The 16,618-nt window shown below is 44.7% G+C and overlaps 1 protein-coding gene across 5 annotated transcripts in view; it reads left to right on the top strand.

Moving 5' to 3' along the window:
- CLPTM1L (CLPTM1 like) overlaps positions 1-16,618 on the top strand; it is a 699,988-nt gene that overhangs the window by 128,503 nt on the left and 554,867 nt on the right. For all 5 annotated transcript variants that reach the window (XM_068236456.1, XM_068236455.1, XM_068236457.1 and 2 more), the window contains one exon: positions 3,212-3,290. In XM_068236456.1, coding sequence (XP_068092557.1) covers positions 3,212-3,290 — 79 coding nt within the window. The remainder of the gene's footprint in view (positions 1-3,211; positions 3,291-16,618) is intronic.

Raw genomic sequence — 16,618 nt, 5'->3', positions numbered from 1 at the left:
TGAACTCTGCATAATCATACACCTGCAATCTGCATAATCATAGACGTCTCTACACAGAGAATTAAATAAGTGCATTAAACACCAAGTGAACACCTGACATAACTGGCTAAGCAAATTTGGCCTAATTGGCTATTCATGAGGCAATGCTCATGCAAATATGCATTCGCTTTCGCATGCCAACTTATGCAGGGTCAAAAACCAATGCCGCAAAGCGGTCGCCCTGCGGGAATTAGTTCATGCTACAATAGCACTATCCAGGAGCACCACGGGGAGGCTTCCCAATGCCCCCCTACAACTGGGGGACCGCGAGGTTTAATTCTCTGTGTAGTGATATAATCATAGACGTGCACCCTGCTTTATCATACACGTGTACTCTGTGCACGTGTATGATTATGCAGAGTGCACATGTATGATTATGCAGAGTTTGCGTGTGTTATTATGCAAAGTGCACGAATACACGTGCACTCTGCATAATCACACACGCAAACTCTGCATAATCGTACATGCACACTCTGCATAATCATACACGTGCACTCTGCATAGTCATACACATGCACTCTGTGTCATCATACACGTGTACTCTGTGCACGTGTATGATTATGCAGAGTGCACATGTATGATTATGCAGAGTTTGCGTGTGTTATTATGCAAAGTGCACGTGGATGGTAATACACGTGCACTCTGCATAATCACACACGCAAACTCTGCATAATCGTACATGTACACTCTACATAATCATACACGTGCACTCTGCATAGTCATACACATGCACTCTGTGTCATCATACACGTGCACTCTGTGTCATCATACAAGGGCACTCTGCGTCATCATACACGTGCACTCTGCGTCATCATACACGTGCACTCTGCGTCATCATACACGTGCACTCTGCGTCATCATACACGTGCACTCTGCGTCATCATACACGTGCATTCTACATAATCATACACGGGCACTCTGCATAATCATACATGTGCACTCTGCATAATCATACACGTGTACTCTGCACAATCATACACGTGCACTCTGCTTTATTGCACACATTCACTCTGTATAATCATACATTGGCACTCTGCATAATCATACACTTGCACTCTGCATAATCATACACGTGCACTCTGCATAATCATACACGTGCACGCTGCATAATCATACACGTGCACTCTGCATAATCATACACGTGCACTCTGCATAATCATACACTTGCACTCTGCATAATAATACACTTGCACTCTGTATAATCATACACTTGCACTCTGCATAATCATACACTTGCACTCTGCATAATCATACACTTGCACTCTGCATAATCATACACTTGCACTCTGCATAATCATACACTTGCACTCTGCATAATCATACACTTGCACTCTGCTTTATCATACACTTGTACTCTGCATAGTCATACACGTGCACTCTGCATAGTCATACATGTGCACTCTGCATAGTCATACATGTGCACTCTGCATAGTCATACACGTGCACTCTGCATAATCATACACGTGCACTCTGCATAATCATACACGTGCACTCTGTATAATCATACACGTGCACTCTGCATAATCATACACGTGCACTCTGCATAATCATACACGTGCACTCTGCATAATCATACACGTGCACTCTGCATAATCATACACGTGCACTCTGCAAAATAATCCTACACGTGCACTCTGCATAATCCTACACGTGCACTCTGCATAATCCTACACGTGCACTCTGCATAATCCTACACGTGCACTCTGCATAATCATACACGTTGACTCTGCATAATCATACACGTTGACTCTGCATAATCATACACTTGCACTCTGCAAGTCAGCTTCACTCTGTATCGCATTCACTTCATACAGGGGGTAGACTAGGGGGAGACATTGAGAGGGTTGGCTTATCCATGGGTCACACATTATTAGGGTGTTTCAGGGGTAACGTTGGGGGTCAGCTTATACACGGGATGGCTTATACATGAGTATTTACGGTAACTACTATGGGTGTACTTAGAAATGTAGTGCTTCACAATGGTGGTCCTTTATAATAGATGGTACGTATTTGACATAATTTAGCATTTAAGCGCGCAGCTGGGGTTTCCCATAAGGCAACACTCCCGAATATGCAAATAATTTTTTATGCCTCTGAAAACCAGGAACACATCTTAGAACTGCTGGTGTACTGTATATTGAGCATCTTGTATGTATTTTTATATTGTTTCTGTAGAATATATATGTGAATTGTGCGGTTATAAAAGACTGCTATAGCCTCTGAGGAAGTGGCATTGTTATGCTTACTTCAGGTGTTTTGTTGACCCACTGAGGTGAGAGTCTCCCCAAGCGCAGGGTCTAAGTGACCACGAGTCTTCACTAGCGTCCCACTAGTGGAGATGATGGACTTCGCTGCCTAGTGCCCACCAGGTTGCGCACAGAGAAACCCTAACAGTGGTTTGGAGAACAATTGACACCGCAATGTGGAACTCGTAGTCAAGACAGGCCGAGGATCGGGGCAGGCAGCAGAGGATCGTAATCCTTAAACAAGCCAGAGGTCAGGGCGGGCAGCAGACATTCGTTAACCAGGAACTAGCCAGCGGTCGGTGCAGGCAGCAGTCAATCAGTCAGGAACAAAGCCAAGGGTCAAACACGGAGGGTCAATCAGGATACGAGCGGGCTCAGGCACAGAGACTAGAGCTAACTAAGCTGCATGAACTGTCAGCAAGTAGTGCAGGGTTGGACTGCCTTTTATAGGCCGCCCCCTGTGTTTGTGCGCCAAACTTTGAATTTCGCGCATGCAACCTTTAGGATGCGTGAACGCTTACAAATATCCGCGTTCACGCGTCCGCCCGCAATAAACCGCCCACAGGAAATGACACCATACGGTGTCACCCGCCACGAGAGACAGCAGAGTACGGACTGGACGGCCCGCACCACTGGCCCCAGGACGCCATGACGGTGAGTATAGCAGGCATACTGTATGAGCTAGAACATAATGAATGCACCATTTGTTTTTCATAAAATTATTGTTTGTGTAGGGCCAATTAAAAGTTGTATTTTACTTTTAAATACTCTGGTCATGGAAACCCCAATCTTGGTTTGTTTGCACATCCAATTGGGTTTAATGCATACCATAATGTTACTATTATAAGATTTAGACGCTAGCTGCATTGTATGCAACTATTGAAATTAAGACTTGTAAATAAGTATTATTTTTTTATTTGTCTTAGGATACAGTTGGGGAAGTCAGTTCATTACCTTCCAATATTATTTATTGACCAGTTAAGTAATCGAGTGAAGGATCTAATGGTGAGTCTTATATTATCTTTTGTCTTTGTTCAGTCTGTTACTAAGGATTGTTAGCTGCCTATGAAGCCTATGATGCCTTTTTGTTTTCCTCATTTGAGGATATCCAGATTTTATCTTAATTTAAAACAATGTAATATAGGTGAAATAACCAAAAACAAAACTGTGAAAAACTATTTTTGCATCATTAACAAAAATACGATGTACAGTTTTCTTCTTTGGAAAATGTAAATATATTGTCTGTTCTAATACCTAATATTGCTATGGAATATTATAATAATAATATTAATAAGAATAAATTCCTATGGAAGGACTTACTTAAAGAGGCACTATAGCAGAAAATGTTATTCTGACATGTAAATAATAGGGAATACATCAGTGTTCAAGCAAAGGTTTTAATTACAAAGCCTCTTTGAAGCGCTCATTTACATGTGACCGCTTTTATCCATTGGTAAGCAGCCTTTCCAACATGGTAATCCCTTCTTAGTTTGCTCTAACTGCCTTCTCTTCTGTGTCTCTTTCTCTCAGACACAGGCAGCCAGTTGTTACCACTGTAATAATTCCTGCACCCAGGACTCTGACCGTGTGCTGGTCTGGGTAATTGCTTTTGAATTCCTGAGAAATATGTAAACTCCAAACCTTCTGTATAAAAGGCATTCCCTTTATTACTATGCTGTTTCCTCTGCCATGCTAGGTTGGAAGAAAAGTTTTACATTATTTTTTAACAAAATTTTTTTCCTTCTTAAAACTGGAGGTGTTTGTGATAATTCAACTTTGAGTGATTAACTGTGGTTTCCCATGATGCATCACTCCTGAATATGTAAATAACATATTTTTGCAAAGATGAAAGCAAGGCTTCACATACAGAACCGCTGGTGTGTAGTGAGGCTGTAGCTAATAAATTTACAGCTTCACATCAATCCAACATGTATTTAGCCTTTTTCTGATTTTTTTTGGTCCTCAGTGCATGGTATGGCTCTATGGGATGGGGTTTGGACCAGTACAAAGGAATACTCAGACATTTAGCTTTGCTTTTTGATAGAGGGCTTTTTGACCTCTTTTGGCCATTTATACCTTCCAGATTGTTCTGGGTCATCATGAGCTGTCTGGGTATTCTTTAGTCAGTACTAAAGAATCCTATCTGTAACGAGTGCGGAATAATCTCAGCGGTGCGCTGACACAAAGAAGATCTCCTACAAATGTTCAAACAAAAAGGGGCCCAGTAATGGTGGAAACAAAGCAAGCCAGCAGAAGGCGCTATGGAGCACAGAGGAGAGATTCCTCCGTGCGCTCCAGAGACGCTAGACTGCGACTGCACAATGCAAAAACAATACACAAGTGTGAACACAGCACTGAGACAGGATCAGGATAGACTAGAGCAGAATGCATAGAAACAGACTGGACAGTCATAGAATGAATGGATGTCTGCCAATCTAGTTGCAAGCCATGCAACAGCATTCATCCACAACACAAGAACAGAGACCGAAAATAACCGGAATCGAAGTAACGATGCACGACCGCAGTGCACGCTCACTTCGCAGACTTCAGGCAAGACTAAGACAGACTGAAGGTATGTCCGCCAATCTAGTTGCAAACCATGCAACGGCGTTCATCCCCAACGTAAGACAAGAAAGGAGAAGTACAGAGATCGAAGTAGCGATGCACAACCGCAGTGCACACTCACTTCGTCAACAGACAGAGAATCGCCTCAATGCCACCGCAGCACTAAGACGAGAACAAGAAAACGGAACACATCAAACACAATGAAAATGACAAACGTACTAGCTAAACGCGGTCTCCGCGCGATATGCGTAACAGAGACAAAACGCATTCAAGGCACGGTCGCCGCGCGTTAAGCGCAACAGCGACAACGCGTACCACCCTAACTTGCAAGAAGAGATCAAATACCAAGATGAGTTCAAGCTGACAGGAGTTGAGAAACCAATTCCTGAATAAACTAACAAAACTCTTGCAAACAGATCACAAGAGGCTGGGCTCAATACAGTCTGACTAAGCAGGAATTATGACGAGCAAAGTCTTCTGGGTGGAAGTGACATTAATACTGAAGCCCTTCCAGAGAAGTAGAGAAGCCAATTTGCAAAACAAGTGGATGCAAATTACCACTGCAGCAAGCTGCAAGCTGACAAAAGGTCTCTTTTCCAGAGACCTGCAGAATGCAGCCCTGGAAATGACAAAAAACTGCCTGCTTGTGCAGGCCAACAGAACAGATCCTTACACTATCCCATAGTGCCATTTCAATCCATTATTATCAGTGCATAGTCACTGATGAGGTCCAAAAAGTCAGAAATGGGCTGTAAGCATGTTGGATTAATGTGGCTCTGTAAAATGTATTCGCTACAGGCTCACCCTACACCAGCAATACTGGTTGCGCAGCCTTGCTTTCAGTGGCATAAAGAGATGATTTGCATATTCAGGTGTGATGTGTCATGAGAAACTCAGTTACTCACTTATAGCTGAATTATTGAAAATACCTTCTGTTTTAAGAAAGCAAAATTACATTCCGCTTTACTTTTTGATAGAGGGCTTTTTGTTCTCTTTTAGCCCTTTATATATTCCAGGTGGTTCTGGGTCACCCTGAGCATTCTGGGCATTCTTTTTCAACCTAGTCACTCAGCACATGTAATTCTCTTTTCTACCTCTGGAGTGCATATGACACAAAGCCCCATGATGGGGATCTCCTTAGAAGCATTTGAAAACAATGTGAGAGTTGAAGGAGTGCTCCTCAGCTAACAGTATGTGGGCCACTCACTAGCACTTTACACTCTCACACATGGACAACTCTCAGAAAGCCATGCTCCATATTCCTTCTGCAGATGCCCTTTGAACAGATTAGCAGGAATCCTCTTGTTTATACATGTTACACAGATTTTCCCTTGGAAGGTTGCATATTTAAGTAGAAACATCTGTTCACCAGCTCAGACTGCTATATAAACCAGGGAGTCAACCGGTCCACACCCGGATCCACCAAAGGTGTAGCAATCACAACAAGAAAAAAGGTGACTGGGTCTCCACCTGGATTTCAAGCAATAATAGCTGTATTTATTGTACAATATTACAAAAACACACACAATGTTTCGGCCGAACAGGCCTTTCTCAAGTGTTAACTACATCAAGCAAATGGTCACACATAAATCACATCCAATATCATAAAACACGCCCCTAGGGGCAGGCAGAATCTTTTTAGAGAGACTGATTTAAAGCGACAGTACCTGAAACAAAATAGGGCACACAAAACGTTTCATATTAATTTCATCATTAAGTCCATTTGAGACAAATGTGCCTAACCTACCCGTCCATCTACTCTCCCTCTTCAGGAGGGCCATCGGGTTGTCAATCCCTTCTCTCGAGATAACCTTCTCCAAAACACACCACCAAAGATCGCTGACCTTATGGTTAAATTTGAAATAATGTTTACCTATGGGACGTGCACATTTTTTTCCGGATCATCATGGTGGTGTTTTTTGCAGAGTCTTATGTTATTTCTATGTTTGTTAATCTTCACTCTGATGGGTCTAGAAGTTTGACCCACGTAGCCGACCCCACAAGGGCACAAACAAAGATGCGTATATTTTGGATTTAATGCGACAGTTTAGTGACACTGCCACTTATACTGCACTACCATTTGACCCGTCACAGAGAATTAAGGGACAAATAAAGGCCTTTGTCACGGGTGCATATGATACGGGTTTAATATTGAAGTAGTTGATGTCTGCATTAATAAAGGAAAAGTATAGGATTCCCAAGATATACAGTGATGTGTAAAACTATTTGCCCCCTTCCTGATTTCTTATTCTTTTGCATGTTTGTCACACTTAAATGTTTCTGCTCATCAAAAACCGTTAACTATTAGTCAAAGATAACATAATTGAACACAAAATGCAGTTTTAAATGATGGTTTTTATTATTTAGTGAGAAAAAAAACTCCAAACCTACATGGCCCTGTGTGAAAAAGAAATTGCCCCCTGAACCTAATATCTGGTTGGGCCACCCTTAGCAGCAATAACTGCAATCAAGCGTTTGCGATAATTTGCAACGAGTCTTTTACAGCGCTCTGGAGGAATTTTGGCCCACTCATCTTTGCAGAATTGTTGTAATTCAGCTTTATTTGAGGGTTTTCTAGCATGAACCACCTTTTTAAGGTCATGCCACAACATCTCAATAGGATTCAGGTCAGGACTTTGACTAGGCCACTCCAAAGTCTTCATTTTGTTTTTCTTCAGCCATTTAGAGGTGGAGTTGCTGGTTTTGTGTCATTGTCCTGCTGCAGCACCCAAGATCGCTTCAGCTTGAGTTGACGAACAGATGGCCGGACATTCTCCTTCAGGATTTTTTGGTAGAGAGTAGAATTCATGGTTCCATCTATGACAGCAAGCCTTCCAGGTCCTGAAGCAGCAAAACAACCCCAGACCATCACACTACCACCACCATATTTTACTGTTGGTATGATGTTCTTTTGCTGAAATGCTGTGTTACTTCTACGCCAGATGTAACGGGACACGCACCTTCCAAAAAGTTCAACTTTTGTCTTGTCGGTCCACAAGGTATTTTTCCAAAAGTCTTGGCAATCATTGAGATGTTTTTTAGCAAAATTGAGACGAGCCTTAATGTTCTTTTTGCTTAAAAGTGGTTTCGCCTTGGATATCTGCCATGCAGGCCGTTGTTGCCCAGTCTCTTTCTTATGGTGGAGTCGTGAACACTAACCTTAATTGAGGCAAGTTAGGCCTGCAGTTCTTTAGATGTTGTCCTGGGGTCTTTTGTGGCCTCTCGGATGAGTTTTCTCTGCGCTCTTGGGGTAATTTTGGTCGGCCGGCCACTCCTGGGAAGGTTCATCACTGTACCACAGCAAAACTGGTCCACCGGCCTCAGGGTTACACCATGTAGATTTTTGGGAGTTTCCATGGGATGAGTGGTCCATCACACCTGTCAATCACGAAATCCCAAGTAGCAGAAGATTCCCATCTAGCACTCAACCCACAATGGATGTTTTATCCAACTTGTCTTTTTATTTTGTTCATGCAGACATATAACAGCATAAAAACAGCACGACGTTTCGGGCGTCTGCCCTTTATCAAGTGCTCAAGCTTCTGGTACTACATTACAACATATATATATAGACATAGACAACACACCACACCCAGTAAGTAGGGGGTGGGCACATGCTTAAGAATTGATTAACCCTTTCCAGGGTAAAGAGCTGCTACACCTGTTAAAGGAAACATCTGAGACTAAAGTCTTCATTAAGGCCACCAGGTGATTGAGTCCCCAATTGCTCCATCCAATAGGCTTCACGCCTGAGTAAAATTTTCCTATGAGGCTGGCCCTCCTGAACAGGTACCACCTCCAATATCTGCCACCTCAATTGACTCACATTATGTCTCAACTCCATAAAATGACGTGCTAAGGGGGGCACTTTATTTATATCTAGTTCACCTTCTCTGGCTTTCTTAAGCACCTGAATGTTGCTTTTGTGCTCATTAAGCCTTGTTTTGATTTCCCTTGTGGATTGTCCCACATATCCCAGTCCCTAGGATGGCAGTGTATAAAATACTGGTACTCTAGGAGAGTACTTTTTCAAGGCTGCCATGAGTTCTCTACTTATAATACCTTTGTCTGCTGCCTCCTCCAATAATGAATCAATTTCTGACTTAAACTGCATGGTGGGGTCCCGTGGTAACTGTCTATACATTGTGATATCATTAGGCTTACGTTTAATCTCTGTGATATAATCCTTGCGATCTTGAACCACAATTGCTCCCCCTTTATCCGCCTTTTTTATAATGATAGATTTGTCCCTTTTGAGTTTATTAAGGGCCTCATTTTCCTGTAACGATTGGGTGAAGCAACTCAGACGTCTGATTATTGTGTGATCTGCAGAATCATCAATAATGCAGAATCTATACCTGATTATGTGGTGATCTGCAGTATCACCAATAATGCAAGTATAGATGACTGGACACGGTAGTGTAGTGTTTTGGTGCAACAGTACAAAAGGATAGACAGACCTTACCAGAGGAGCTGGAAGGTCTGTCAATAACAGACTGAGAAGTAAGACCTGACCTCACCAGAGGAACTGGTGGGGTCAAACTGAAGTAGCAGTATAGATTTAACTAGACCTTACCAGAGGAACTGGTAAGGTACTATCTGCAAGAGTGACAGTAAAGTTTGGCTAGACCTTACCAGAGGAGCTGGTAAGGTACTATCTGCAAAAGTGACTGTATAGGTTGGCTAGACCTTACCAGAGGAGCTGGTAAGGTACTATCTGCAAAAGTGACTGTATAGTTTGGCTAGACCTTACCAGAGGAGCTGGCAAGGTACTATCAGTCACAGTAACAGTGTAGCTTTAACTAAACCTCACCAGAGGAGCTGGTGGGTACAATCCGAAGAGCCCCTCACCAGTGGCAAGGGCCCACTGGTGAGTAGAGAGGTCAGACAGGCAAGGTTCGGCAACTGAGAGGCAGCTACAGTACAGAATCGTGAGGCAGAAGAGTAGTGAGTAATCAGGCAGAGGTTCAGCAACAGAGTCAGATAGGCAGAAGTACAGAATCGATAAGCAAATGCAAGGTCAGAGTATAGCCAGAATCATACACAGGTAAACAACAATATATATATAACAATAGTCCTAGTCTTGTGTGAAATCCCTGGTTTCCTCCCAGATCAAAGCACACCGGATACTAGTCTAAGGTCTGAGCGCTAACACGAATGTATTCGCAACAGCAGACAGGTTGCGGATGACCAGTGAAGGCTTAAGAAGCAGAGGAGAGCTCACGGCCGCGCCCATCACCTAATAGGCCAATCCGAGCGGCATGAGTCACCTCTGACATCAGCCGACCGGCAGGTCAGCTGACGCGCCTTCTACCAGCATAAAGGTCCTGACTCCACGCGCGCCCGCGTGAGACAGCGACCCTATGAGTAAGAGACAGTGCCGTCCCCGGCGTGCTAGACGCCGGCGGAACGGAAGCGGCCTGAGAACAGGGAACAACGGTGGCTGCGGGTACACTCTGCGTGTCCGCAGCCGCCATACTTGCGGATGTTACAGTTCCCCCCCCCCCTCTAGGCGTGGACTCCAAACACAATCCCCCTGGCCTGTCAGGATGCAATCTATGAAACTCCTCCCTGAGTTCTTCTGCATGCATACGACAAGCAGGCACCCAAGATCTCTCCTCTGCACCATACCCTCTCCAGTGGACTAGGTACTGTATGGAGTTGCGCACCACTCCAGAATCCAAGATCTGCTCTATCTCGTACTCTGGTTCTCCATCAATTACCACAGGGGGGGGGGGAGAGGAATCCACATGCACAGCAGGTTTCAAGAGGGATACATGGAACGTTCTAACCCCTCTCAAGCTGGGTGGGAGTGAAACAACATGGGTAACTTTATTGACTTTTTTGGACACAGGATATGGCCCTATAAATTTAGGACCCAGTTTAGCAGAGGGCTGCTTTAAGGCCAAGTGCCGAGTAGAAACTCATACCAAGTCACCTGGAGCAAAATCCCATTCCACTGAACGTTTCCTATCTGCCTGTTTTTTCTGAGTAGCAAAAGCCTTTTTTAAGTTTCTTTTGACCATCCCCCAGATCTCTTTCAATGTCCCTTGCCACTCCTCCAAGGCTAGGAAAGGTGATGACACCACCGGCAGAGGAGAGAACTTCAGTGATCTCCCCGTTACAACCTGAAAAGGGGAGAATCCCGAGGAGGTACATTTCAAATTATTATGGGCAAATTCTGCAAAAGGCAAGAATTTGACCCAATCCATCTGGGCATCAGCCACGTAACATCTAAGGAACTGCTCTAGAGACTGGTTGACCCTTTTAGTCTGCCCATTTGTCTGTGAGTGGCAGCCGGAGGAAAATGATAGATTCATTCCCATATGATGACAGAAGACCTTTTTAAAACCTGGACACGAACTGGACTCCCCTATCTGACACCACATTTTCTGGAATCCCATGCAGTCTGAAAATGTGATGGATGAAGAGCTCTGCCAGCTCCGGTGCAGTGGGGAGTCTGTCCAAGGGAATAAAATGGGCCATCTTGCTGAACCTATCGACTACCACCCATATGACTGTTTTACCTTCTGATCTAGGCAGTTCACCCACAAAGTCCATGGACACATAGGTCCATGGCTGCTCAGGCACCGGAAGTGACTGTAAGGTACCCACAGGAGCCCGTCTAGACGACTTACTCCTAGCACACACGGAGCAATTACCAACGAACTCCTTACAATCAGACACTATTGAGGGCCACCAGACACATCGGTCTAATAACTCCTGTGTGCGAGCAATCCCTGGGTGACCGGCATTTTTGTGGGTATGAAAGACATGAAGAATCTTGAATCTGAACTGCAATGACACAAACAGAACTCCCTCAAGTTTCCCTTCTGGAACCTCTTGTTGCAATGGGCTTAACGTAGATGCCCAATCCAGCCAGGTATCTATTTCAGGGGGTTCAGGAGGCTGCTCAGAAGTCCCCTCCACTTGAATTTCGGTGGCGGCTATGGTAACTTTCTCCAAACAATGATGACGACCGTAGGAGGATGAGCTTAACAACTGTCTGGAACTCCAGTCGATCTGAGGAGAATGTTTTTTAAGCCACGGCATACCCAGAATGACAGTGGAGGTGGACATTTTGAGTACCAGAAACTGTATTTGTTCCTTATGTAAGACCCCTAGTTGGCATAACAATACATGAGTCTTGGTGATGGACTGTTTATGCTGTATAGGTGAATCATCCACTGCTGTAATCTGAACCTATCGTCCCACAGAACTTAAAGGAAAACCAAACTTGATAGCAAAATCATAGGCCATAACATTAACAGCCGAACCAGAGTCTATAAAAGCCGTGTGGAGTGAACCTGTCCCTCCCAGGTAACAGAACACGGGAGTAACAGACGTTTATTGTTTAGAGGTAAGACTGAATCGCCTATGGTACCTCCAGCTACTCCTAGGCGATAGAGTTTTCCGCTTTCTTGGGACAACTAGACACCATATGCCCTTTCTCATCACAATAAAGACATCATTTTTCATTGCGTCTCCTGTTTTTCTCGACCTCTGTGAGCTTGGTTTGTCCTATCTGCATTGGCTCATCACGAGGTGGAGAGGAAGACACTGGAGCCGAGAAAGTACCAGAAGCAAATCTCCCTGGTACTTTACCTCGAGCCTGCTTTGGATAACGAACTCGCCGATCAATTTTAATAGCCAGTGAAATGGCCTCGTCTAATGATTTGGGTTCTGGGTGTCCCAACATCAAATCGGCAACTGCATCAGATAACCCCGATAAAAAGCAATCTAAGAGTGCATACTGCCCCCACCTGGCTGACACCGCCCATCTCCTAAACTCAGCTGCGTAGGTTTCGACAGGATTGTACCCCTGCCTGAGGGTCTTCAATCTCCTCTCTGATGTCATTGCTAAATCGGGATCATCGTATATAACTGCCATTGCCTTAAAAAAATCTTAAACTGAGGCCAAAGCCTTGTGCCCCTGGGGGAGACTATAGGCCCAGGACTGCGAATCACCAGATAATAAAGTCTTAATTAACGTAACTCTCTGACCCTCTGTACCTGAAGATACTGGCCGTAGCTCAAAATATGATAAACAACGGTGTTTGAAATTTCAAAAGTCAGACCGATGCTCAAAGAATTTTTCAGGAGGAGGCATCCTGGGCTCAATCGCAAGAGGGGAGGACACTTGTGCATTAGGGTCTTTCAATCGGTTAATTGTCTGGACCAGCTGGTCGATCTGAGTCTGCTGCATGTTAACTGTTTTGATAAGATCGTTAACGGTTGTGGTTAACAGATCCACCCGATTGTACAGTGTTTCCATATTATTTCTGGTCTGCTGTTCTGTAACGATTGGTTAAAGCAACTCAGACGTCTGATTATTGTGTGATCTGTAGAATCACCAATAATGCAGACTCTATACCTGATTATGTGGTGATCTGCAGTATCACCAATAATGCAAGTATAGATGACTGGACACGGTAGTGTAGTGTTTTGGTGCAACAGTACAAAAGGATAGACAGACCTTACCAGAGGAGCTGGAAGGTCTGTCAATAACAGACTGAGAAGTAAGTCCTGACCTCACCAGAGGAACTGGTGGAGTGAAACTGAAGTAGCAGTATAGATTTAACTAGACCTTACCAGAGGAACTGGTAAGGTACTATCTGCAAGAGTGACAGTAAAGTTTGGCTAGACCTTACCAGAGGAGCTGGTAAGGTACTATCTGCAAAAGTGACTGTATAGTTTGGCTAAACCTTACCAGAGGAGCTGGTAAGGTACTATCTGCAAAAGTGACTGTATAGTTTGGCTAGACCTTACCAGAGGAGCTGGCAAGGTTCTATCAGTCACAGTAACAGTGTAGCTTTAACTAAACCTCACCAGAGCTGGTGGGTACAATCCGAAGAGCACCTCACCAGTGGCAAGGGCCCACTGGTGAGTAGAGCGGTCAGACAGGCAAGGTTCGGCAACTGAGAAGCAGATACAGTACAGAATCGTGAGGCAGAAGAGTGAGTAATCAGGCAGAGGTTCAGCAACAGAGTCAGATAGGCAGAAGTACAGAATCGATAAGCAAATGCAAGGTCAGAGTATAGCCAAAATCATACACAGGTAAACAACAATATATATATAACAATAGTCCTAGTCTTGTGTGAAATCCCTGGTTTCTTCCCAGATCAAAGCACACCGGATACTTGTCTAAGGTCTGAGTGCTAACACGAACGTATTCGCAACAGCAGACAGGTTGCAGAAGACCATTGAAGGCTTAAGAAGCAGAGGAGAGCTCAAGGTCGCGCCCATCACCTAATCAGCCAATCCGAGCGGCGTGAGTCACCTCAGACGTCAGCCGACCGGCAGGTCAGCTGACGCGCCTTCTACCAGCATAAAGGTCCTGTCTCCGCGCGCGCCCGCGTGAGACAGCGACCCTATGAGCAAGAGACAGTGCCGTCTCCAGCGTGCTAAACGCCGGCGGAACGGAAGCGGCCTGAGAACAGGGAACAACGGCTACTGCGGGTACAGTCTGCGTGTCTGCAGCCGCCATACTTGCGGATGTTACAGGTACCACATTGGATGTTCCATAGCAGTACTGGTAAAATATTCTGTGGACAGATGAAACCAAAGTTGAGTTATTTGGAAGAAACACACAACACTTTGGCCTCAATTCATAAAGCATTACCGCATGCTTTATTGCTGAAAACAGCAGACTTTCCCAAGCACTTAGCAATGTGTCAATTCATAAAGGCTTTTACCACATGAAAAACTGAAATTGCCGAGCAGTGAGGAAAATTACCATCAGTAAATTGTCAGCAAATGTCACTTCATAAAGCCTTCAACAAGCTGTAAGCCTGACGATAGTTACCGACACCTCTGGTGAGGTCTTAACAAGTTACTGACACCTCTGGTGAGGTGTTCACAATGCAATGTGCAAGGAGCCGAAAGTCTGAGCAGGGAGCCGAAGTCTGTGTGAGTCATCTGTGCAGAGAGCCGTCTGGGTGAGTCATCTGTGCAGAGAGCCATCTGTGTGAGTCATCTGTGCAGGGAAAGTCTGTGTGAGTCATCTGTGCAGAGAGCCGTCTGTGTGAGTCATCCGTGCAGGGCAAAACAGAGATATTGCCACACTGCTCTACCGCTCAATGGGCTGCGGTAATTTACCGACCTTCAAAGGCAACTGGGAAAATCTTTATGAATTAGCACACAGACAGGGAAAATACAAAGTGCGGTCAGGGCCGGATTTGTACTTCCAAGTGCCCTAGGCCAGCTGTCACCAACCGCCCCCCCATCAAATTCTGTCTCTGAGTAGGAACAATTGGTTTGAATGGGCTCCCCTCCATTTCACTGCTCTGGCCCTCATTTGGCAAAGAAGCAGTGCGTGCCCAAAGTATTCCCGACCTCGGCTGCTGTGCACATCTGGGCAGGAGTGCGAAACTGCAAGAAGCGTGAGTAGACAGAGCATGTGCTGCTTCTTTGTCCTCTGTGCGACTGGCTACAGTCAGAGCCACAAACAGGTGACAGGGCAGCGCTATTGAAAGAAGCTCATCCAAAACAGAGAACATGTGAGTAGAAGATCTAAAACTACACATGCTGGCATAGATGTGTTTTAACCTCCCTGGCGGTAAGCCCGAGCTGAGCTTGGGCTATGCCGCGCAGGAGGATTTCTCAGGGTCTGTTGGGGCGATTGGCCCCATTCAAAGTGCTGTGCGCACAGCCAGCACTTTGCTAGCAGCGCTCACAGCTCGATCGCCGCCGCTCTGCGGCGATTGCCCGCACGCAGCGGTGGAAGAGGCCCCCCCCCGCCAGAGCCCTGCGCTGCCCGGACCAATGAGTTCCGGGCAGCGCTATGGGCTGGATCGAGTGTGCCTGACGTCAGGACGTCGGCTGACGTCCATGACGTCATGCCGATCGTCGCCATGGCGACAGGAGAGGCCAAACAGGAAAACGCGTTATATACGCGCTCCCCTGTTTGCTATTGATGCCGACGACGATCGCACTAGAGGGCCACATGCGCCCTCTAGTGGTGTTTCATGTAGCTACCACTCTGGTAGCTTTACATGAAACAAACAAACAAAAAATAAAAAAAAAAAGGATTTTTGCCCATTTGCCAAAATAAATTAACCGCCAGGGAGGTTAAACAGTGACAATATAGTTCTTAGGGCAAGGCAAGGAAGGACAGATGAGTCAATAGGAAGTTTTGAAGTTATTAAAACAGAATGATAACATTTATTAGCTAACTGTAAATAAAAACAGTGAGCCTTTGGCTTCTTCAGACTTTGTACAGGGAGTGCAGAATTATTAGGCAAGTGGTATTTTTGAGAAATAATTTTATTATTGAACAACAACCATGTTCTCAATAAACCCAAAAAAATCATTAATATCAAAGCTGAATATTTTTGAAAGTATTGGTAATAATGGCTGTAGCGCTTATAATTATGTTAATTAGACTTGACAGCAATAAGTTACTATAGAGTCCGTCACTATATACCAAAAAACATATAAGATAAAACTCATGCGCCTATGCATAAAAATATTGCACTATTTATTAAATCACAATGGAGATTAATAATCTGCATATACAGTGTAAACCGCAAACTTAGTTTCCCAGGCTCAAACCCAGACGTCATAAAATCTCAGGAGTGGTACCTAGACTAATCTGCCGGCTATTACCTCATACATGCATGTATGATAAAAAATAATGATAAAAAATGCAATTAAACACTTAAAAGCGGATAGCTGTTAAAAAGCCGATAGCTGAAGAAGGTAGGCGGACCCTACCGAAACGCGTCGGCTATTGGCTAAGAGTGTGGTGACGTCACCCCCGGACTCCG

Source organism: Hyperolius riggenbachi, chromosome 5 (assembly GCF_040937935.1).
Source record: "Hyperolius riggenbachi isolate aHypRig1 chromosome 5, aHypRig1.pri, whole genome shotgun sequence".
In the NCBI taxonomy this organism is placed as follows: Eukaryota; Metazoa; Chordata; class Amphibia; order Anura; family Hyperoliidae; genus Hyperolius; species Hyperolius riggenbachi.
Note: the sequence above shows the minus strand (reverse complement) of the source record. Positions and strands in the feature narration are given on the sequence as shown.